General features: G+C 36.1%; 1 protein-coding gene and 1 long non-coding RNA gene across 3 annotated transcripts in view; both read right to left on the bottom strand.

The window, feature by feature from the left end:
• Positions 1–2,370: 2,370 nt before the first annotated feature.
• The window catches only part of SEMA3E (semaphorin 3E), a 258,462-nt gene continuing 234,539 nt past the window's right edge, over positions 2,371–26,293 (bottom strand). For both annotated transcript variants that reach the window (XM_084977289.1, XM_003130220.7), the window contains exons 15-17: positions 24,560–24,627; positions 21,578–21,717; positions 2,371–5,629 (exon numbers count right to left, since the gene is read on the bottom strand). In XM_084977289.1, the coding sequence (XP_084833415.1) occupies positions 5,177–5,629; positions 21,578–21,717; positions 24,560–24,627 (661 nt within the window). In that variant the 3' untranslated portion in view covers positions 2,371–5,176. The remainder of the gene's footprint in view (positions 5,630–21,577; positions 21,718–24,559; positions 24,628–26,293) is intronic.
• Positions 14,564–18,693, bottom strand: LOC146400051 (uncharacterized). The gene is made up of 2 exons (XR_014816011.1): positions 16,900–18,693; positions 14,564–15,167 (listed from the first exon to the last, which is right to left on the bottom strand). It is a non-coding gene; the product is annotated as an uncharacterized LOC146400051 (long non-coding RNA).

Below are 26,293 nucleotides of genomic sequence, written 5' to 3'. Positions count from 1 at the left end.
CTGAGCAAGGCCAGGGATTGAACCTGCATTCACATGTATGCTAGTCAGGTTCATTTCCTCTGAGCCACGACAGGCACTCCAGACTGGGGACTTTTGAGTGGAAGCTGTAATAGGATAAGCCATTTGGTGACCTTGAGGAGGCAAATGTATATTGCATTTGAGAGGAATGTGAATCTCTGGGGACCAGGGGATTTACATGGTCCTTAAAATATGACACACTCTAATCCTCAGAATCTGAAAATATGTTGTTCCATGGTGAAAGGGACTTTAGAAATATAACTAAGAGCACAAATTTAAAATAAGGAGATTAGACTGGATTATTTACTAGGCTTGGGCAAATCGTACAAACCTTTAAAAGCAGAGACATTTCTCTAACTGGAGGCAGAAAAATTCAGCATAAGTTAAAGTGAGAGAGATACTAGTCAGAGAAGGACTTGTTGGCATTAAATATGGAGCAGCGCAGGGATCTCAGTTCTGGAAACACAAGGAATGGAATTCTCCCAATTACCTGAATGAAATTGAAAGTGGAGTCTTGCCCAGAGTCCAGGCAGCTGATACACTGATTCTGATCTTTTGAGATCCTAAGCAGAGAACCCAGCTGAGACATGCCATGCCTGAATTTTTTATTTATGGAAATAATGAGATGATGAATTTTTTAGTTGTTTTAAACTGCTTTAAAAAAATAAAATTAAGAAAATTTTAACCATTCTTTCAAAACAGTTTCTATTTATGGAATAATCTCCAAGGGATCATCCTGCTTACCACTAGCTTTTTGTATTTTTTGACTTGAAAATTGACCTTATAGTTTTGTTTTTCCCATTCCCCTCAAACCTATTCTTATCCACAGGGAAGGAATTTCCCACAATTTGGAAACGCTTTCTAATAAGTACGCTAACCCGATTGAAATAGGCCAACTCTCATGGATGAGAGGTCACTTCTTATCACATTTTCTTAACTTTTCACTCTTAACTTCAGATATTTTCAAATATCTTGAAATATTTGTAGGCTCACTTTACATATTTCTGTTTATTCCCTACCTGCTCTTTCTCTGTTCTTTCATTGTGTATTAGTCTGCTCAGGCTGCTATAAGAAAATACCATACACTGGCTGACTTACACAGAAGACAATTATTTCTCACAGTGCTGGTGGCTGGGAAGTCCAAGATCAAGAGACTAGCTGATTCATTCCTGACGAGAGCCCTCTTCCTGTCTTGCACATGGCTGCCTTCTTGCTGTGCCTTTTTTCTTTCTTTTTCATTAGATTATTTTTTCTTTTTCTGTACCACCTATCATCGCTACATCATTGCAGCTCCTCTGAATCAAAGCGTGGCTTTTCGGTGCCATCCTAACAAGAAGTCCCAAGATTTATAATTAGAAGTACTTTTCACAACATTTCAAATACTTGAAAAAAAAAATTAAAAGCCACACTCTTGTTGTGTGCCATATTGAATAAAATAAACTGAAGATGTAGAATTTTTCCAATGAAAATTGTAAACATATTCTCAGAACAAATATAATTCAATTTTTATCTCTATAACTTAATTGCATTATTAAGCAACTATCCAGTGCTTGCCATGTGGTTTTGGAATAAAAAGATGAGCGCATTCTTTCATTGCATTTGCATGATAGGCAAAGATTTCTAGTCCCCACACTGTTTCTCTACTTTCCTTCGACTGTTAACTGAATTTGCGTCTAAAAAGCAGTTTCAATGGGTTCACCAAATGCTATACAAAAGGTAGGCCCTGCATTACAAATGAATTCAAGTTTGAAACATAAACAGTGACCATTAATGGCACTGCCATATCATAAAACTGCCAGAAGAATTTCCTAGGCTGCAGTCAAATTCTTCCTTTAAAACACCCTAATTAATTACCGAATATAATAAAATTTGCCTTGTAAAGAAAGCTCCCAAAAGGAGTGATTTAACATTTAACCTCATATAAATGACCCCTCCCAAGTTCTTATACAATTATTACAGAAAACAAAAATTCAGATGCATTAAGATAGAAGTCAAGTCTTGCAAAAATTGTAACCATCCAACTAGTTACCATTTTAAAAGCACCCATTTTTCCATATCTCTTACCTGAATGATGTAGCTTTGAAAGGCATTTCCGGCTACTGGTCCTAGAAACATGATGCAGCATGAAACACGGTGTGGCATAAATCAAGCCAACTGCGGCAAGGTAATGAGATGAATGACCTCCTTCCTTCTTAAGAAAGTTGACTTATACATTTGAAAGGAAAGTGAACTGAATTCCTTCCTAACTCCTTAAAAATCAGCACTAGCTTTGGACGTTTACATTTAGGCTCAATATATTATGAAACGAAATTCAAATGACAAAAACTTAGAAAACACACCTCAGACAGCACATAAGGGTTTAGCAAATATTTATTTCTTTATCATTTAAGTTGAACTAAATAAAAATTATACATAATGGTACAAATTATGCAATGTATAGTGGCAGATCCATGTTGACAGTCGAAGAGACATGTGTCAATGGTCTTTGCAGCTTGCTACCAGATGATAATGTCTCATGGCTTATCAGTGAGAAGAAAAAATATGACACATGCTGTTATGGATGCAGGCAAGCAAATAACAGAGAAGCCATAGAGACAAAAATACCTCAGTATAGCCCTCCAGCTTATAACTAAGCCATTTAAACACAAACAAAACACATTCAATTTTTAATGAAAGCCAAAATATAATGCTATTTTCCCAAGAAAAATAAAATAAACATACCAGCTTAAATAACACACTATGATCAAAAGTGTTCATGGAAAATCTCTTATTTATATCTGATTCAAATGTAACAGCTGGCGTGAAAAATAAGCACTGCTTTTGAAGAAGTAACGCAGTGTGATATTCTGCTCTAAGAAAAAGAACACTGACTCCTTATTGTCATCATGACTGTGGTACTTTCTCCTGGGACCTCAACAACTATACAATGCTAGGTAATGTCTTAAATTTATTTGTCAGGCTGAAGATAATCCATTTTAAGGATAACAACTGCTGCGTTTGTTTCATGCTTCAACACCAACACTCAAAACAACTTACTGTATTTTACAAATTTTACAATGTTCATAATCACTATGAAAATTTACAAAACCCTACACCCTATAGCAAATATTTAACACTCGATAAAAACATCCTAAGTACTGAACTAATTTAGGAAGGAAAAAACTCTAAAATATGTATGGAATTGCCACTTAGTAAGCAGGCAAAGACTTCCTGTTCTCTTTTTTTTCTAGAGCTCTCATTAATGTTCACTTCTATTTTTAATCCCTGTTTTTCTAAGCTGACAGCATTGCACTGAAATATTCAGTGAAAAACACAAAAGAAAAAATCAGTAATGTAGAATGTTAGACACGGAAGAGACCTCACAAATCATAAAGTAAGATCCAGTTAAATTGTAATCTTCCTAGTTAACACATCTCCAAATCTATTTCAGACATCAACTTTGCTAAGGACCCTGTGATTTGGGGTTATAGTTTTATTTCCCCACACCAGGCAGGCTTTTACTGAAATACATGCTGTTTTCAGTTAATATTGGTAGGCAGCAATGACCTCCAGTGGATTTTTAGGTAAACAGCAACTGCATTTTTTTTAGAGATTGTTAATTTCCAACATATTTGTATCTTTAGAACTTTCAGAACCTGGCAGCTTATGGAACAAACTTTCCAAATCTTCTCAAATTTGTTAACTTTTGAATGAAACTACAAACCATCACAAGTTATCAACACTTTAACTTTTGTAATTGTATGCCTATAAGCCAATTTTAAAAATGAAATGAATATTATCCAAATTTAACATTTAAATATTCATAATTGTATTGTTTTCCTGTGTAATTCACTTGCACTTAGTTTTTATTTAAATAAAAATTCTCAATCTCATATTTTAGATAGTTACAGCTAAATAAAATAGAAGGAAAGATTTCAGGAAATAAGCATTCTCAAAAATAAAAACTGATAATATTTATGAGAAAGTAATCATGCTCCAAATGCTTCATAGTTAAGTGAGCCTCATGAACCAATTTTCTTATTTGTTAATATAAAATAGGAAAATTTGATATCAAAAGCCAAAATGATTTAATTTTTTAAATAATAAAATATCTTTCTGAAAAGTCTTTTTTTTTTGATCCCAGGGAATATTATTTAGAAGGCATAACATTTAATTTTTAATAGAGCTTTAGTGCTATTGCATCTCGTTTTTGGCTTGTGAGGTTATAAATATTCATAAACATATTATCTGCACCTTAAAACATGACATAAGCATTAGCACATTTTTACTTCAATTAATTTTTTTTTCTGAAAATGATCACGATATATTTACTGAGAAACTGCTTTCAAATCTTCACTGGACAATCTTTAGAATTTAAAAAAGATATGAGAATTTACCTTTTCTACCACAAGAGGGCAGCAAAAATGTTTTCAGTTAGAGTTCTGTCACTCCATCTGTTTGGACATCCCTCTGCTCTTTCTCTGCGAAGTTAACTTCATTCTCTCTGCACTGGAGTGAAACTGAAAAACCTGCATTTTTATCATGAAACAGAACTACTGTGATCGTGGCTTAATGAATGTTTTAAGAAAAGGACAAGCCTCAAAGTAACCACAATTTCTCTTTCATGGTTTACAATAATTACAACACACCTGCTTTGTAAAACTTGTGGCTTAGACAACACCAATATGATAATTCTTAAAAGGTACAGACGTTCACAGGAGAGTGTTAGAGTATCTCATATTCTACATATTGTACACCGTGGTGGAAAGGCAAGATTTAAAAAGACTAAGCCATAATCACCATGTGTTTTTCCATGGTTATGAAAGATTCTAATTTCTCATCAATATTGCTATAATCTTAATTTTCCATGGGTAAAATAATACTTGCCAAGGAACAGCAGCCAAGGACTCAAAACTACAGCTATGGTCACTTATTGATAAATATAATGTGAAATCATTGAGTAATACACTTATTTTTTAAAAAAAAATTAATTTTCTGTGAGGTTTAACCAGTCAAATGAATTATGTAGAATAATTTATCATAATGCCATTATAGTCATTTCTGTATTACAGAAATCTCTTTTAAGTAATGCAAAGAGGGTGGGTGGTTTCTCTCTCTCTCTCTCTCTTTAAGGTTCTAAATATAAACTCTTCAGAAGCCAGTAGATGGTTTGGCCCCATCAGGAGTCTAGCGCGTGCCTGGGCAGGCGATAGTGCTCGGCTTTTGGACGGAGCTTCTTTTCCTGTGGGTTGGCATATTTCCACTTGGAAGGGGACATTTTCAGCTTTTTTCTCTTCTTATCCGTGCACCATACCTTTTCACAGTATTCTTCCACTCTCTGGAAGTTGCTATAACCAATAAGCTGCAAGAATTCCTTGTACCATGGCTTGGTTCCCCGGGGAACGCTGATCCGGGCGGGACAAGGCAGCTTGTGAGTTCCGTCCTCTTCGTATTCTTTGTTGAACATTTCTTCTACTCGTTCCTCCTCCACCACCTCCAGGGTGATTTTACGGATTGTATGGACAAAACTATGCTCTACCGTCTGGCAAAAATAGGTCCCGGCATCCATTTTGCTTATCCGCAGGAAGAGTAAACCAAGGTCCATCTTAACCACTCTGTCATCTGTCTTCACCTGCAAGAACAAGAAAAGCAGTGGCTCTCAAGTATCATCCAGGAGAAAAGAGCACCAACCTAGAACCCTTCCCACTATCTATTTTGAGTTTTCTCATTTTTGTTATCACACTGTGAAACACTGAATGTCATGTACATTAATCATATTATGTACACATTACATAATATAAAGAATGCATTAACTATATCATACATTTATATAAACATATAACAATTATTTAAATATTATATTTCATTTTGTATTTATAAATGCATATTATAAAGTATAAATATATTCTAAATAAATATAAAGAGAATATATATATATATATGAAAGGGAAAGAGGCTAAGTAATTAAAACTAGGTGTCTGTGTGTATCCTGAACTTGCTTATACTGAGATCACTTCATACTAATGACTTTGAGGTCAATCTATAGCAATATTGTTAAGAGCAAAGTGAGAGAGCTTTCTTCCTAATGATTTCAATTAATCATTAGAAAAAAAAATCTAGTACAGCATAGCACTCTAAATTAGAGTGAAATGAAGATGTGCCAAATTTAATTTCTTTGGTTATGGCCAGAACAAATCCCATTTCTCACATACTTAGCTCAGGGGCTCTATGGTTCCCCAATCAAAATGATCAGTGTATCTACAAGGACCCATGATTAGGGAGCTGGGATACCTACCCTATCTCTCCTTACAAAAAAAATTATATCCATTCATTAATTTGGCGAGCATTTCTTACCTTTCTATCAGGCTGTCCATTTAACAGTGATTAAAATATAAACAAGTAAAACCCAGATTCTACTGTGAAGGACTTCACAGTCTAGTAAATATTAAGTCTGCTTTTACCTTCAGAATTCAAATATGTCCTTGTCATGTTTGTAACAGAATAACTTATGCACGTCTGCAAATAAATCATTGTAATTCAAGAAGAGCACAATAAGGCTTTTAATTCATAACTCATTTTATCACCAATAATTGTACTAGTGAGTGTATGACTTGACACTAGACAGAGCTAGATTCAAGTACTGACAGCACTGTCTACTAAATGGGTGAACGAGGATATTTATGCGTATTTTCTATCTTAGTTTTCTTTGTAAAAATAGAAGTAATAATCCTACTGTAACTTGAAGGATTGCTGTGAAGTTAATAAAATAACACAGGTGAGAAGACCTTGCGGGGTGCTATCAATACTGACCTCCAGCTTTCCTATATCCAGGAACACCTTGGAGATGTCGTGAGTTTGGTTCTGGACTACCGCAATAAAGTACATATCGCAATAAAACAAGTCATACAAATTTTTGGTTTCCCAGTGCATTTAAACATTATGTTTATACTATACTGTGGTCTATTAAGTGTGCAACAGCTTATGTCTCAAAAACAACATGTATACCTTAACTAAAAATACTAATTGCTAAAATATGCTAACCATCATCTGAGCTTTTAACAGGTTGCATTTTTTTTTTGCAATGGTAACAGCAGAGATCACTGATCACAGATCACCATAACAAATATAATAATGAAAAATTTTGAAATATTGTGATATGTGAAACCATGAGACAAAGACCTAAAGCAAGCACATACTGCTGGAAAAATAGCTCCAATAGACTTGCTCAAAGTGGGACTGCCATGACCCTCAAATGGTAAATACCACTGTGTCTGTGAAGAGTGATAAAGCAAAGTGCAATGAAATGAGGTATGCCTGTCTGTTCCTTTAGCTGAAAACAAAGTAGTATTTGTTTTCATGCAGCCTAGGGTCCCATCATGATGGAATAAAGGTAATTGGCACTCCACACTGGCTGATTTCCCCTTTGAGAATACAGAACAAAAGCCCCATTCACCTTTGCCAGTACAAGAGGGGCGTATAAAGATGTCACAAGCACACCACTTTGGCAGGAAAGGCCATTACCACAAGCATGTTTTCTGTCCCAAAGGTAAGTCTGGGGAAGACCTGCCAGGCTCAGCTCTCCCAAGCCTTAATCAATTCGAGCCCATCCGAAGTTGCAATGGGATTACTCACATGTGGTTACTTCTGTGTAGTAATAATGTGGCAAATGGCATTAGTGGTGCAGAAAGAGATTGTGTGCCAAATAGGGATGTTGATCAATTTCAAGGCTCCCGCAGGGTATGTAAGGTAAATTATTAAGCAGCTTCAGAGTGACACAGTTAGGTGATAAAAATCCTTCACAGGAAATTCCTCAACGTGGCAGGACCATGCCCTGATGGACAGAACTGGATGGCCTTACCTCAGGAAGTTCTCCCATGACGAATCAGTGAGAGCCCTCAACCAAGCCATCCTCACCACATAGAAACAATCTGTGATTTGTTGGTTGGTTTTGCTGAGAACATATCCTTGACACCTGCCACAGCAAATAACTCTTAAGGAGTTAGGATTCTGTGCCACTCTGTCCATTTCCCTGGGCTTCTGGGCACTCTTCACCACTAGCATTTTCCATAAATCCACCACACTATGCCTAAGACGATCTTGACTCTTAGCACATCCTCCGCTGTTTTTACACTTGTGGCTGCACTGGACACCTCCTTAAACGTCTTTCTTTTCCGTGTATTACATGCCATTACATTGGGGCTCTTCTTGGCTCCTTCTTGGTCTTTCCTGTGGATTTTTCATTCCTTTGAAGGCACAGTCAATCCTCTGTCCCTCCCTGACTTCATGTTTTATTTGCATCCATTGATAATTCTTCTACTTTCTCAATTCAATTAGGTTCTCTAAGATAGTGTGTCTTACACATAGATAATCCATTGTCTTGTATCTCTTATTCATTATAAAACACTGACCAAGACTCATGTATATGATTCTTCTTTAACTGCAATTCAATGCCTTTCCCTCAAATTGGACTCTGCTCCCATTTATTAACTTCCCTATTTTGGGCAGTTACATCATTATCCTTGTAGTCACCCTCTCCTCCACTGCTGGTCATTGTATACTTCACTATCATTTTTCTGCCTGCACATCCAATACACCAAGTTCCCATCAACATTTCTTCACCGGTGACTGGCAGAAACATCCATTCCATTTCCCTATTTTTGCTACATGTCAGACTCTCATACTTCATGACTTTTTGACCTTGTGTTACTGCAGGCACCCCTCAAATCTTTCTGTTCCTGCTTTCAAACCCAACTTGATTCTGCTTTAGGACCTATGCTCTTGTCTTTGCTTAGAGAGATTCCCACACTGGCACCTCTTCATCCCAAAAGGCTGAACTAAATCTCCTGTCTTCAAACAGGCTCCCTTTATTCCAGTGTCTAAGTATCTTCGTTTCCTTAATACCATCATTTCACCTGTTAACTTTTAGACACCTGAGCCTGTGACACTACCTGCAAATATATAACAACCATCTTTAGGACATTTTCTATTAACTGATATCACCCCCCTTTGAAGACTAATACTCTTCAAAGATGATTCCTTTTATCTCATGCTCCTGATTGAGAACTTATTCAGACTATGTTGTTTATCTGAGCAGGTGAGAATCACTCAATTAACCAGATTCTGTCTTTCTAAGTCTCCATGCCCCATACAGCGCAGTGTTGTGTTTCTCACTAGGGCTGGTGGAAAGAGGTGCATTTCTGGAGATGACTGAGCATTCTAGAAGGATTTCTTTGTGTGTTTACCTTCATGAAAACAATATAAATTCATAAACTCTACTTGGCATCATGTGGAAGATCAACCTCATTATCAGAGTTTGTGTTTATCCTAGATCCTAAACCATTTGCATAGTTTTAACAGTTTCCAGCTTCTGAGAACAAACATGGATTTAATATGTTAATGAGACATTTCAGCCAAATGAATACCAAATTTCTATGTTGTACTGTACATAAAATTTTTGAAGTCACTTGGGATACAGTGGGAGGGGCATGAGTCATCACATGGCACACGGTGCTATGGATAGATGTTTTACACACACATACACACTCACATGTGGTAGTTCCCATCCCATAACATGTTCATGAGGATACCTTGTTTCAGTGGAAAAAAATCATGGTATTTAATAGGCATTTAAATGGTGCATATATTTGTTTATATTTTCATTCAGTATTTGAATAAAGCCACAAGCATCAAAAATGCATTTCTTCTTTCATTCTAGTGACTGTTTAATAAATATTCTAAGTTATGAGAGCAGCATTAGAAAATGCTACACTTTTAAGAGCAGGTGCGTGGTTGGGGGAGAAACCTATAAAATCTCAGATTCAAATCTTCCTCCTCACAATGCCTACTGCTCTTGGCCCCTGTACTGCCAACTTATTTCCATGTCTACGTCTTATTCTGGTCTTAGTCTTTCTTTCCATGAGCTGAACTCCTTTCTAGCATCCACTCATCCATTAAAAAAAAATTTCCTTCCAGGCTTAAACTTTAACCTCTTAAATGCAGCACCTTAGACACTTGGCCATGCTACCAGGTAAACCTTCACTTCTTAAACGGATGTTTCTTTACAGCCCATGAAGGGTTTTTGCCTCTTTTTTTTTTTTTTTTTTAACTCAATAACATTCACATTTGCAGCACACAAGCTGGTATTTTTCATCCTTTTTCAAATTATTTTTCCATACCAGTTTCATCTCTTGAACCATGTTTTAAGTTTCATAAGGGCAATGTCTATCTTCTAATCATTCTGAATATTCCACAAGGAATAAAGTGCTCAGAGCACAGTGAGATGGAAGAATGCTATATAAAAAAGTTCATAGTGTACAAACCTGCAAAGCAATGGGGCAGACTAGGAAACCTCTACTCAAAAGCTATTCACTTTCACGAGGTACATTCAGTAATAATTTGGATAGAGAGGAAGCAAGCATGATTTGGGGGGCAGTTAGTAACTAATTAAAGAAGAGGGCTGTGTGCCACAGATACATGGGAAAAACTATTCTAGAATATTTCCTTTCCCTGAAAGGAACTTGCATATGAATATCATCATGATTATATTCCTTCATTCACTCCCTACCATACCTCCTGTGAGAGTGACTAATACTTGAAACAACAGGAGAGTCAGCCAGCCTAGTTTCTTGCATATAACAAGCAGTTTATAAAAAGTGGTTTAACATAAAACAAAAAGCAAAATATAGAAATAAATACAAATCCTTCGGCACTGGATGAGAAGTACTATCTTGGTCTTTTTATGTTTTCGAGTCTGGTATAAAAAGCAGGTGTTTCTTTCATAATCAGAAACCCAAGTTGGGGAAACAGTGTACTGTGTATATATTAAGCCCAGACTGATTCAAAAATATGGAAGCACAACAATTATGGTGAGAACTCTCCTACATCATGTATCTTGCCTGTTATATATAGTGCCTATCTCTGAATTTTGGTCTCCCCTCCTGGGTACAGTGAATCAGAATTTCCGAAATAAAATATATTTTAACTCTGGAGTCTGGACAGCTGTACACTATGTAGGTTAAATTGCTTTGAAAGTTAAATGCATCTTCATTGGCCCATGAATGCCTACAAATAAAAAAAAAAACTTAGAAATTTGTATTTGAAGTCCTTCCACGATTTAATCTTTATACTTTAGTTAACATGGGTACCTTCAGCATCAAATCTTGATTACAGAATTGTTTTCAGCCAGCTGTGCTGTCTGCAGACCAGATTTCCCTGGTCTAGAAGACAGTACGTAATACATCATTTTATCAAATATTCTTATAGGCAATCTACAAAAATCCAAAATTTCTGACTGAAAATGGTTTTAATATTCTGGAGCTATAAAGATTGATTCAGTATGTTTATAATGTCAAATAAAAAAAAGTAATTGAACAAAGAACCCTGCACATCTGGTAGCTGGTCAGGAAGAAGCAGTGATTTCCATGTGTCTCAACCATATGGTTCCACAATTTTTATAGGAAATAGAGAGACACAGTCTTGAATTGGTTTAGTTCAGAATACATTTAACAATGATATCAATTTTAGTCGAGAAATGAAGACCAACAATTTATATGTTTGTTTTTTTAATCTGGTCCACCTTCAATACAAAAAATTTTGTTTGACTTACAGAAAATATGCCATATATGACAGTATAAAAATTTTACTTTTATTAAAAACACTTTCCAATGTGAACTCGGTATATGATAGAGATAATTCCCCAAAAGAGACAGGAGCAATTACTTAAGAGCTCATCTGGGGAAACCTATCACACTATATAGAGAACAAATAATGTTGTATATATACTTTTGATTAAAGATCCAAATGTGCAAAGATTTTATCAAATACAGGAAGATGCTGAGAAGGAAGTTATCATAAATAAAAACTCTATACTCTGAAAAAATGTTCTATTTGAAATATCAACCACATCAAAGAAGTTTGGAATATTTATATTCAAGAATGTATTAAGGTGCACAGAAGATGCAAAACACTCTTTTTTTTTTTTTTGTCTTTTTATCTTTTTAGGGCCACACCCATGGCATATAGAGGTTCCCAGGCTAGGGGTTTAATCAGAGCTACAGCTGCCGACCTACACCACAGCCACAGCAACACCAGATCCGAGGCACATCTGCAACCTACACTACAGCTCACAGCAACACCAGATCCTTAACCCACTGAGTAAGGCCAGGAATTGAACCCTCAACCTCATGGTTCCTAGTTGGATTCATTTCCGCTGCACTGTGACCTGAACTCCGCAAAGAACTCTTGAATGTCAACAAAGAGAAATAAAAGAGAAAATGGAAAAAGCATTTAAACAGGCAATTCAGAGGAGAAACTCAAATGTTTAATAAGTATACAATTTAATGTTCAACTTTACTAGTAATTTTAGAAATGCAAATTTAAACCTTACACGCAGAAAAAAGACAAAAATGAGAAAACACCAAATACAGGTGAGGGTATGGGGGAACTGCGAACTCACATGAACTGCTTTGAGAGTACAGATGGTGCAGACATTCCGGAAAGCAAACTGACAATAGCTATAGAAATAAAGGATGTTGATAGATAATAATGTAGAAATTTGCACCCAGATCTCTAAGGGGTTGCCTGTAGAGATGATCATTAAATATCAGTAGTGGGGAATTACCACTCTTAGGGGAATGAGTCAATTACGAGCAATGAATGCGCACCCTGGGATAAACAGCAGTCAGACACAATGCAACAGAGACACACACAGCCACAATGTAAACCAGACAAAAGAGTGCTGAGTTTTAAGAAGTTGAAGCAGAGTAAGATCTATAACACAAAACATTTATTTTCACAGCTAATGTATACTAAAATGTTACATACTTGTTCAATATGTAAATACAGTATTGAACTTATGACAATCATTACAGTGGATGCATATGGAGAAAGAAGGAAGGGGACCTCCTATTGTGGCTCGGCAGGTTATGAACACGATTAGTATCCATGAGGATGTGGGTTTGATCCCTGGCCTTTCTTAGTGGATTAAGGATCCAATGTTGCTGTGAACTGTGGTGTAGGTAGCAGATTCAGCTCAGATCCCACGTTGCTATAGCTATGGCATAGGCTGGCAGTTGCAGTTCCAATTCCACCCCTGGCCTGGGAACTTCCATATGCTGCAGGTGCAACATGGCCCTAAAAAGTCAAAAAGAAAAAGAAAGAAGGAAAGAAGAAAGGAAGGAAAGGAAGTAAGAAAGAAAGAGAAAAAAAGAGAAAAAGAAAAAGGAGGAAGCAAGGATAAAAGTGGAGAAAGGTGGTCCAAGAAAAATAAAGTAAAACAAGAGAGGAGATCTGTGTGGACTGATCACGACAACATGCCATCAAAATAAGTAGTATGACTAAGTAAAATTTGCATCTGAAGTCGAAAACGAGAAAGAAAAAGCAAAACAGACAAAAACCTCAGATGTTTATAATAATTATCTTGGTATGTCAAAGAAGAAACTAAGTTGGCTGTAAGATCTATTCATGCTCTAGGATACTACAATCATATACTTTTAGAAATTCTGCTCAAAAGAAGCAACAGTTTAAGAGAGTATTTTATTGAAAATTTCTATAGATAAGAACATCAGGATGGTCAGGATGGAGAGGACAGAGGATGAAAGTAAAATGATGTTTCAGTACAAAATGAACACCATATGGTACTGAGCAGCCACTCTCTCAGGAGTATAAATTCAGCACTAGATTTCCTAGTGACCAAAGGAAAGAGGAAAATATGATAAATTCTGAGATCCAAATGTTTCTAAAATATATTTTTTTAAATCACTCCTTATGACAAGTATATCTTTTCCTGGCACTGATGTACGAGAAAAATCTCATCTGTGTTTTCATAAAATGAGAGGCAGGTGTCCAAACAACAGCACTGCAATAAATACGTTTCCTTACAGTAATGCCTCAGTGTTCACTGAGGACAAGATGTCCAAGTCCCGTTCAGTATAAGTCATTCCATGGGTTTAAACAATATGATATGGATATACAGTTCTAAGCTGATATATTATCAAGCAGATGTGTACTTATTCTTGAGAAGATGATAAAAACCACAATGTACACTAGAACAAGAGAACTTAGAAAATGAAGGAATTGGTGTTTTTAAGCATCTACTGAGTGCCTGTAGATGGGCTTGCTGCACTACCATGTTGCTTTATTTAACCAGATGTCTAGAGTCAGATTGGTCTCGGAGGGATAAAACATAGCTCCATATCTGATTCCATAGATCTAAAAGGAATGTTTAGTTTTCAAGGACGTTCAGCATTCTCTTGGAAAAGTAACAGAAGAGAGTTCTGCCTGAAACTCTAAACCCATTTCTACTCTTAGGACCAAGTTGCTTTATATTCTCCCTTTATACAACAGAAATGTGTCTTTGCCATTGCAAAGAGACAAAACGAAATTAAAAAGCTATACAGCTAATTACCCCAGAACTAAAATATGGGGCGTATAACATTATAAAAATATGCTTGTCAAGGCTGAAAAAGGTAAATTCTAAATATTTACCTGTAAAGAGTTGTTAGTTTAGAAAAAAGGAGCACATTTTAATAGACTTAAGTAGAAACATCAAAATTACTAAAGAGATATTTGAAATGAAGCAAAGAGTTCATGCACTTTAATATTATGACAACAAGAAAAACAAATAATATTCACATGGAACAAATCTGATGCTTTCAGAACATGTATATAAAGACAAAAATGTAAACATAGGGCTGTCATTGATCCCTGCCATGGATTACCTAGCATTGGTGAAGGTCGAGAAAATATGAGTCATCTAACAACCAAGAGGACAGAATAAAGATTTTAATCATATTCTCCTAGTTTCAATGACATAATACAACCACAACTTTAAAAGATGTAATCTGTGTACTCTATTTTTCTGTTGAGAAACTGTCTCTATAATGCACTGTATCATCAATAAAATTATGCTTTCATTGAGACTACAAATTTAGCATATATGCAGTGAATTCTAAGATATGTAGAAGGAACTTCTGATTGATAAGTTAACCATGTCTCTTAAATTTCTCAACAGTATTTAAATAACTTTGATGCATTTATTCAACTCAGCAGCTGGTCTGAAGACAAAGTCGAGAAGTCATAATTTTTGGCACAGAGCAAAAAAAAAAAAAGAGAGTAAAGTCAAATTGAAGATTTGGAGTTCTGATGTCAACTTACATCCTCTCTTGAATTTTCTATAATAAAGAAGCACATTTGAGTATTATTTAAGCAATCTATACAATGAATAAATTGATACTTTATTTTTAAGAAACACAAACATACACAAAAATAGTCTCCCTTAAACTGAGAATCCCCAAAAGAAGGATCAACAAGGAACAAGGAATCTTCTATGCTTACAAGAGATACATTATAATGGCAGTCTCATGGACCAGCAGCTTCTTGGCCTGCCTTATACCACTTTGGCACAGGCATAAAGAATATTTTATGTCTCTTGGGACTGTCCCCAAATTTCCCCACTGGGAATTTATCGACTCCTTTCTAGAACCCAACTTTTAGAGTGTCTCTGTAACACACATTGGCTTTGTCAGAAAAGGACTAAAGTCCAAAAGAACATACTCCAGGAAAATACTCATTTTGCTTGGTTTTGTTGAAACTCATTCCAATGAAATTAGAGTGCTCAGCACAAAATGAGGGCTTTCTTTTTCATAGAAAAGTATTTTGTCCAAAGTACAGAGATATTTAAAATGGTTTCACTTGTATGTGTTTTCATTTGAGCTCTTTAATCAGAGGTTGACAAATTTCCTGTAAAGAGCTATAAAGCAAAGATGAGCTTTGTACGTCACATGGTCTCTTATAACTACTCAAATTTGCAGTTGTAGCATGAAAACAGTCACGACACCAGGTAAACAAATGGATGTGGCAGTTTTCAAATAAAAGTTTATGTATAAAAGAGGCTGAGGGCCCTATTTGCCCCCAGGTTGCAGTTTGCCAACTTCTGCTTTAAGTCATTGTCAAGGTTCCAAAGACCATACTACTTTCAGGTTAAAAATAATATACTCCAAACTTAAAACATTCAAGATGATGATCCTATTAATGTGAGCAGCTATACTAATCTTCTGAGTATCTTGAAGAAACTATGGCTTTCTTTGTCATAATAACTGAAAATTATACACAGTGAGCTAATAAACATTTAAACCTAAGCAAATCAATTCATATTTTTTCCTCAATTAACTTATTTCAAAACGTAGTGCTCATGCATTTTAGAGAAAGAGGAATACATAGAGAAATTCTTCAATTTGTCCAACCATGTGCCTTAGCAAGTGGGGGTTTCTTTCCAAATATCTACAATTATTTTGGAGATTTATAAATTCAAATACATGGAATTGCATCTTGCTTAACCCCCAAGTCTGCAAGCCAGTTTCTTAAGAAATGTGTTTAAACAGTTTGTGTAGTGTTTTTATTGGCTTACAAATCAAGTGAAATAGTTCCTAGATCAATCTGTTCTTTTTTTTTTTTTTTTTTTCCTTTTTGGCCACCCTGTGGCATATGAAGTTTTTGGGGCAGGGATCAGATGGCAGCCACAGTTGAGATCTATGCCACAGCTACAGCAACGCTGGATCCTTTTACCCTGTGTGCTGGGCTAGGGATTGAACCTGCATCCTGGTGCTACAGAGACACCATCAATCCCACTGAGCCACAGCAAGACTCCCAATCTGCTTGTTTTTGCATCCTTATATACAGTCACAGGTCTACACCTACTGTGTTATTTCTCATCTCCATCACTTGTGCTTATACCACTCTTTCTAATTTAGATTCTACTCATTCATCATCCATCAAGACATAACTCAAATGTCACCTCTGCCTTGACTTTTCCCCTAATTTTCCATTATGCTACCTCTACAAACATTTTCTTTTTCCATTGTTTCACACTACACTGTAATGAACGTAATATAATTACCTGCTTACCTTACGGTATTCACTTAAAGACTGCAGGCTTCATCACCTATAAAGATAGGCTCTGAATGAATATTTACTGAAGTAAAACACTTATTTTAGATACTTAAATATGGAGAACAGAAGTCCAGAAATGTATTCCATCTGCAATGTTGAACAGCCTTCACAATTTTCAGTAATACCAAAGAGTATATGTGAAGTAGTTACTATTACATATATGGGGCAGCCACTTGCCCATCTTTTGACCCTTGTAAGTAAACGCACACTGACAGTTAACATGGTATCATTGAACACAAAGATGTATGTCCCTATCACCTCAATAATTACCTGCTTCCACCTTTATTCCCACCCCATTACATTCTAAATACCCAAAGTCATCTTTTTAAAATCAAATACTAATTACATCATAGCTCTGCTGAAAACTACCCAATATCTTACTATTTAATTCAGAGAAAAACCCAAAGCCCTTTGTAGGGGCTACAAATCTCTGCAGGAGCTGACCTTTGATCTCACTTTTGGACTCAGTTTATGAGTTTCCCTATTGCTCCTTCTCCTCTAGCTACTACCCTCCACTCCAATGTTCTTTGAACTTATTGGGTGGCATCCTGATAAGGCAGGGGCTCTACCTCTGCTGCTCCCACTGTCCAGAAAGCACTTCTCCAACACTGTCACATGGCCTATCACCTCACCTCTTTCAAGTCATTTCCAAATGTCACTTTGTTGGTGAACTTCCCAGCAAGGCCTTCCATGACCACCTGTTTAAAATTACAACCTTTTCCTGCAAATCATCTCTCTTCTATTTCCCCCATATCAGCACCTGATACATTAAGTAACATTCTTATTTAGTTATAAGTCTTCCATCTTTCTCCATTCTCCAGAATACAAGTTTTACAAAAGCAAGACATAGTAGGTGCTCATTAAATATGTTTCAAATAAATGAATAAAGCAATATTTCAGTTAAAAACCCAAGAAAAGGAGGTAGAGGGCTCTGAGTTTCATATCCAGATAAGCTCAAATGATAGAGTGTACTTATTTTGCTAGAGAATCCCACTTCTACTGCCTGGCCTAGGGTAGAATCCTAAAAAAAAGCAACATGACAGTGGAAATTCACTGATGTACATGTTGTATAATAATGATTTCTGGATTAACTGGGCACTCTTCAAATTAATGACAGGTTCTCAGACATTTTAACATGAGGAGAAGTGCTCAGTTACCAATACTGCAGTGGCATGCTCTACTAAACCCTGAGAGAAAAAAATACACACACACACACACACACACACACATTTGACATCAGGAGCATTTTTCAGAAATCAAATTCCAGAACCTCTGCCGTGAACAGTTTTCCATTTGCTCTATGCTTGTCCCAGAGCATGTGAAACTATATTTAGAATTTTGATTTCAGAAGCTGGTATCATTCAGCATTAAGCACTGAGAGACCTGGATCAGAAATCACCTTACTAGCTATGAATAACCAGGGAATTTTTTCTGTTTCTCAATGATCTCATTGATAAATACATTTTTTAGAATAAAATCGTACATTTTATAAAATGCATATAGCAAATCCCTCATGGCTTGGATGATACATAAACGTGAAGCAGCTCAGCCCAGGAGCCTGGAACACTTGAGTTCAAGCCTTGGGTCCATCGCTGACTTTGTTTATGAGCTATGCCTCTTTGAGTTTAAGTTTCTGCATTTATAAGAGGAGGATTATTATGCCTCATGTGCAGTTGTGAGATGCAAGAATAATAACGTAAGGTGCCTACCACGGTTCCTGCACGCATTAGACAGACTTTAAAAGCAGCCTCATCTATCAAGTCTCCTGTATGAAGTCTTTCCCATAGGATTTTATAATAATAGAAACACACCATAATTAATCAGGTCATCAAGCCAAGGGAAAATGCTCCCCTATGAAGTATTTATAAATTAGCCTTCCCACACGCATTTATGGAATTAATAAAATGTACAGATTGCACTTCATATGTGTTATTTAAGGAAGCAGGAAACCATAAAGTACATATTCAAGAGAACTGCAGTAACCCAGTTTGAAAACTAGATAAGTGAACTGCTAGAGGCTTTCCAGAAATCTGGCTATGGAGCATTTCTAAAGATTCACTGGAGCAAAAAATGTCATCCACCTGAAGATGCGGTTTCCAGACAAGTTAAGAGGGTTGAGTGTGGATTCGTGAGCACATTCCAGACTCAAATATTTCAGTTCAATAAAGGGATACAACAATCAAAATTTTTAGAAAGGCTATGATCTGACTGTGGCCTGTAGTGTACATAATGAGCCCTGATAGCCATTGTCAAGGATGCTCTAAAAAGCATTCCCTCATGAGGTAAGAATTGGAATAGCTGAACTTGAACATCTTTATGATGGTGATCTAATAATAAAATGATCTTACATGTCTTATAGTAACCATAATAAATGCAAAAATGGTCCAAATTCTAAACCCTAAAAACTCCAAAAACTCTAAAAAAGACTCTAAGCAGATGCTAAAAAACTCTGAAAGGAAACACACGTAAAGTCACTCAGCTCCATGTACACAGCATAACATGTTTAGCTTTTGATGAAATCAGCAATTTTGTGTTTTGTTTTGTTTTGTTTTAGATTGTAAATAAATAAATGTGTGTGTGCATATATATATGTGTGTGTGTATGTGCATGTGTGTCCATAGAAGCCGAGTACTCTCTAATTATGACCTAACTCGTAAAGAGAGTAAACTCAAAATTTCAAGTATCAGTAAATACATCAGGGAAACTTGAATGTAGTTGAAAATAGTGACACAATTTTGGGGGAAACGAAGTAGAGTATACTAACAGTATGAAAAAAGAAACTTAAAAGTTGAACACTGATGGCTGCAGCATGTCAAAATGATTTGGTAAAGATTTCCAAATGAGACAGATTACAGTGAGTCCCAAATGAGAAACAGAACATTCTGAGTGCATAAAACTACTGATGAAAGAATTACTTCTCTGTCTTCTGAAACCATTCAACTAGAGGAACTATAGAACATTTCCAGGTCTTCTCCTGACAAGTGAGTTTGATGGAATGTAAAAATCAGTTTTATTTCAGGTTTGTGGAATGGAAAATACTTTAGTACTCAGTCAACAATTTATTTCAGTGCAATACCTAGTACCATTTTTGAACACATGTTTATCCTTATGATGTCATGAAAATTTAGGATAATTTTCCTTTCCTCATTGCCTTTCTATATTCTAATAGTCTTTGTTGAGGTGCCTTTCTCTCTAATAATTTAACCCAGGAACCTGGAATTTATAAGCTTCGTCATCTTCCAGAAAGTCCTGTATGATTCTAGACCAAAAACATGTTGGATTTTTATTTCTGAAGCAGGCTAGGACAAAAAGGCATAAAATGTCATCATGCTCTACAGTTGGAATCAGTCACTTAGATTTCTAATGACTAATGTTTGCTCTCTGGGGCCAAAATGGGGTGGAGCCTTCTCTGACCCCTATCTGATGAGTACCTATTAGCTCTCCTCTGTGTCCTAAGGTAGGTCTCTAGAATTTCTCTCTCTTATCCAAATACCTTCTCTTTACTAAGAACCATTTCCTAATATTCACCAAAATCTATTTCCCTTTAATAAAACCAAATTTTCTTCCACTTTCTATTTTATAATTACGCTTTTGTAAAAATTGAGTACAAAACCCACACGGACGGCAACAATGCTCTATCTGCTTTCAACTGCTTCACACCCTTGACCTCTCCCTCCACACTACCAGCTCACTAGACCTGCATTCATCTACCCAGTGATTGCTTCCAGGCTATTCCATGTGCATGCTTTAAATGCTGCCTATCCTTCCATTTATAAAAGCAGTCCAACTCATTTCTTTCTCATTACTTAGATAATTATAGAAATATAATCTCCACCACTAAACTTGCTTAAAAAGACAAAATTACTGATGCCTTCCTTTTGTTCCTGGTAGACAACAGTGGAACCCCTGACACAATGTCACATAAGCATTTAACAGCTTTATCATCAATTGGTTTAATGGCACTGTTGTTGTTTTAATTCTATTATCCATGTGTCTAAGAGGTATGCAATAAGGGTATTTAATTTTGCTAATTTCCTGAAACATTGCTTTGGGTGATATAATTTGAGACCATAATTTTGAAAACATGACAATAAAATCATGAAGAAATAAATACCTACTAAGTAAAAATCTAATTCTATATTCCAAATTTTATACATATATATGTGTGTATACTTGATTATATATGTATATGTATATAATATATATAGATGTATATAAAAATCTATATATACATGCATTTTAAAATATTTGCATATATACAGATATATGCATATATCCATACATATACAATCATATATAAGTCAAATATAATAAAAAGAAAAATACCTTTTTTTTTTGGTTATGGCTGCACCTGTGTTATGTGGAAGCTCCCATGCCAGGGATTGAATTCCAGCACAGGATCACTGCACAGAGTCAGGGATTGAAACCACAACTCCCACAGCGATCCAAGCCACTGAAGTTGGATTCTTAACCCACAGTGACACAGTGGGAACTCCCAAAATACCCATTTCTCAAATGACAGGTAGTACAACATATTGTTTAATTTTTAAGTACCCAAATAAGTCATCATCTGTTTACTAATATGCACACTATATGCAAGACACCACAGAGTGAATGTGCAGCTTTGAATTACCTCCTCTTTTCTTGTGTCACGTCCTTTCTGTACAAACCAGATAACTTTTGCTTGTAAAGATCGTGGGGTACATTCCAGCAAAGTACTGTTGTTCTCTATGCCATAGGCCAATCGCTCTTCCGTCTTATCCAGAGCATCCCCTGTAAAATAAATTTTAACATCAGCCCTGAGAGTTTGATTTTATTCATAAATAATATTTTTAAATGATTCCTTATTTATATCCCTACAGAAAAGTGAATAAATTTTTTTAATTTATTTTTTTATTGTTATTCCCCCCAGTTACACATAGATGTGTACATAATTTTTCTCCCACTGTCGTGCTGCGTTGTAAGTATCTAGACATAGTTTTCAGTGCTACACAGTAGGATCTCATTATAAATCCAATCCATGAGCAATAGTTTGCATCCATTGACCCCAAGTTCCCAATCCCTCCCACTCTCTCACCCTCCTCCCGGGCAACCACAAGTCTATTCTCCAAGTCTGTGATTTTCTTTTCTCTGGAAAGGTTCTTTTGTGCCTTATATTAGATTCCAGATATGAGTGATATCATATGGTATTTGTCTTTCTCTTTATGACTTATTTCACTCAGTATGAGAGTCTCTAGTTCCATCCATATTGCTGCAAATGGCATTATTTCATTCTTTTTTATGGCTGAGTAGCATTCCATTGTGTATATATACCACCTCTTCTTAATCCAATCGTCTGTCAATAGACATTTGGGTTGTTTCCAGCTCTTGGCTATTGTGAATAGAGCTGCAATCAACATACGGGTGCATGTGTCTTTTTTAAGGAAAGTTTTGTCTGGATATATGCCCAAGAGTGGGATTGCTAGATCACATGGTAGTTCTATGTATAGATTTCTAAGGTACCTCCATACCGTTTTCCATAGTGGCTGTACCAGCTTACATTCCCACCAACAGTGCAGGAGGGTCCCCTTTTCTCCACACCCTCTCCAGCATTTCTTATTTGTGGACTTATTAATTTTGGCCATTGTGACTGGTGTGAGGTGGTATCTCATGGTAGTTTTGATGTGCATGTCTCTAATAATCAGGGATGTTGAGCATCTTTTCATGTGCTTGTTGGCCATAAGTGAATAACTTTTATTACTTATTGCTAATTTCTACGCCAGGTCATTTACAGAATTTATTGAGAAAGAGTAGCATACCAAAAACTAGGATTATAAAGGCACAGTAGGCTATGAGTTGAGACAGAAAGAAGTAACTGGGAGTTTGATTCCAAAGGATGGAACATTCAGAACGTTAGGAAAGTGCATTGCCGTTAAAAACACAGGAGATCAGTGGCATCATCCATTAATAAGGCAGGCAAAAGAAGGAGAGGGTAGGGAAGGGAGAGATTGGGAGTTTGGGACTGGCAGGTGCAAACTACTATATACAGGGTGGATAAAGAACAAGGTCCTACTGTACAGTATGGGGAACTATATACAATATCCTATGATAAACCAGAATGGAAAAGAATATGAAAAAGAACATAGTGATAAAGACATATATGTATATATAGACATACGTACATATAGTTGAATCACTTTTCTATACAATAGAAATTAACACAACACTGTAAATCAACTATATTTCTTTTTTTTTTCTTTTTTAGGGCCGCACTCATGGAATATGGAATTTCCCAGCTCATATCACAGCTGCAGCCGCCAGCCTATACCACAGCTGCAGTAACACGGGACCTGAGTCATGTCTGTGATCTATACCACAGCTCATGGCAACAACAGATCCTTGACCCACTGAGCAAGGCCAAGGATTGAACCCGCATCCTTGTGGATCCTAGTTGGTATCATTAACTGCTGAGCCAGGAAGGGAACTCCTGAATCAACTATATTTCAATAAAATAATAATTTTTAAAAAGCAGGCAAGAGATCAAGAGCACCAAACCAAAGCAAGGCATAGGACTAAACTTCAAGGTTAGAAACAAACACAGAAAGCAGAAATTGAGGAGATACGGCACTACATAAACACAAGTGTGATTGATATCTTGACAATGGAGTGCACTTATCCACATACTGGGCTCCTGCAGGAGGAAGAGTATGAAACTGAACCAAAAACTTCGTGAACAAGAGCTTTTTGATTGTAGTCTTATAATCTGTATTTTGGCCCAGAAAGACTGTTACTGAACTTGAAATTGAATTTGCAAACAGGCAAGTAATCTAACTGCACTGGGGAATAAAAGCAAGAGGATTTATCCATTGTCTTAACCAAGGTCAGATTCAATAACTAGATCTCAGGGTTTGTTTCCTATGCTTGAGTTCTCCTTGCCTTCAAAACTGACCCTTAAGTTTCCCTAAAACTAACATCCTACCTTTTTCTAGTCAATGATCTCCAAGGCTTACATCCTACACAGTCTCTGGATGCATGTATAAGCACATCTGGTCTCCCAGTGGTGGTACCTCTCCCTCCTGCTGCTTCTTGGTGGGTACAGCCTGTTCACCAACCACCGTGGTTTGAAGAGTCAGGATGGTGTTTATCTGTCTTGTCTGACTACCTGGAATTTGCCTAAAGCTGACACTTTCTCTTCCTTTACCGATTGGATCTCTTACCATCCTTTTGCAGAAACTCATGTCTATAACATCCATCTCAGCTCTAAGCTTACTCTATTTTACTAAAGAGTCAAATTTTTTCACTTCATTCTAGGCAAAGCTTAGTAGATGACTTGATGCTTGTTAGATCACTCTTGACAAAGTCTCCACCTAAAGTATGCAGCATATTTGTTCTAGGAGTCCCTTTTTGAGGTCTAACAATAAAGTTTGATGGGTATATAAAACATCTCCTGAATTAAGAAAAATCATATGCCAAATTCACAAAATTTTAACTACATAGAAAAACCTAGAATACTTTCAGTAACATTATTCTAGTATATACCAATCACAAAGAAAATAAGGACTCTTTTTAATAAGCTTGCAGTTTATCTCAATGCACACTCCATGCAACCCACGGCAACTGATTTTCTATGGATTACCGACAAACTGCTGTCCAAAGCACTGCTGAGCTGCATTTCCATGCCGAACATCTTGTCTGCGGAACCGCCTGAAAGGAAGTAACTGCATTTAGGAGATGTTCATATTTCAATTTTCCAGACTTTAGAATACAGCCAACTGCATTAGTTTCAAGCAGTATCCTGCTACTGAAAAAATTGATGAGTCATACAAAACAAGGATAAAATCCAAGTTTCATAGTTTGCCATATTTCCAGTGAAAGTTGTTCACTGGATAAGATCTACATAAAACTATTCTTTAAATGGTCACATGAGTTTGAATTATGGATCCCAAAACAATAATTTAAGAAGGATTTCTTTACATTTTGTTAAAAAATTTAGTTTAACAAGAAGTCTGCTAGCTTGAAATGTGTCTTTGGTGGCAAAAGATGTATGCAGAAAAAGACAGAATTTGAAGCAGACTAAGTTAAAAAAATCCATAAAATTCCTATATATATATATTAAAGTGCATTTAAGTAAAGACATTTGGATCCAAATGTTTTGTTCTATAGCCATAATGTTCAGTATGATTGCTAATAAACTAATAATATGCTAAATTTACTCTTTTACTCAGTTTTAATATTTAGAAATTAGATGCCTCTATTGAATGTGATAGTGCATTATACATATTTAACACAATGTCTCGTATATGGTGGAACTCCAGAAATATTATCTTTATTTTCAATTTGCCCAATTGGGTAACTTCCAATATATTTTCATGTTATACAGTTTATGTAGACATACAGTTGAAAAATGACAGAGTTCCCTGGTGGCCTAAGTGGTTAAGGATCTGGCTCTGTCACTGTTGTGGCTCAGGTCACTGCTGTGGTGTGGATTCAATTCCTGGCCCAGGAATTTGTGAATGTTGCAGGAGCAGCCAAAAAAAAAAAAAGAAAAAAGACAATATTTTTTATCCATGAAAAAAGAATTCCAGAATATACACCATGTTTCACATTTGTTAAGCATTTTTTTAGGAGTTAAACAGAAATTATCATTATTAGTATTGGAATGATAAAATCAAGATCTTCAGCATATTAATTTCAGATTAGAGATAAAAATAGAAGTATTACATAAAGGCAGAAAATGCCACTTGCTTCTTTAAATCATGGCATTTCTTCAAGATTAAGGAAAAAACAGAAGGCAAAACAGAAGTTCTACCCCAGAGGGAGACAGTGAGCCTTCCAAAGTGACAAAAGATGCTTTAACCACATGCAATGAAAAGGGAAACAGATTCAAATCCTAATGCCACCATGCATGTGCTGTGTGACCTTAGACATCTCTCTTCTCTTTCCTGGTTCTTTGTATCCAGTTTTGTAAGATGAAGTTGGGCTAACTGACCCCTAAAATCTATTCCAGTCTCAATCTATTTTTATTCTACTTTCTTCTCATTGCCACCAAATAATGATGTTGGTGCATTATTTCAAGAGATGGACTGCTTTCTCACACATGACTCCAGATCTTAGTTAAGAACTCAGTACTCAAACAACAGTTTAAGTATTTCCTTATACAGAGAGCTAGGGCAGATGATTATTTCAAATCAATTTTGTTGGGGGGGGGAAGCATGTTTTTAATTGACTGTTGATTAGAAAACCTAACCTAGAGGCCTGAAATTTTACAGTTAAGATTAAAACTGCGGAGTTCCCATAGTGGCACAGTAGAAACGAATCCAACTAGGAATCAGGAGGTTGCGAGTTCAATCCTTGGCCTCGCTCAGTGGGT

This window comes from Sus scrofa, chromosome 9, assembly GCF_054392235.1.
Source record: "Sus scrofa isolate SSC_HxYL_T2T_F1_AM1 chromosome 9, Sscrofa_HxYL_maternal_Yorkshire_Landrace_v2.0, whole genome shotgun sequence".
In the NCBI taxonomy this organism is placed as follows: domain Eukaryota; kingdom Metazoa; phylum Chordata; class Mammalia; order Artiodactyla; family Suidae; genus Sus; species Sus scrofa.
This window is presented reverse-complemented; position numbering and strand designations above follow the sequence as displayed.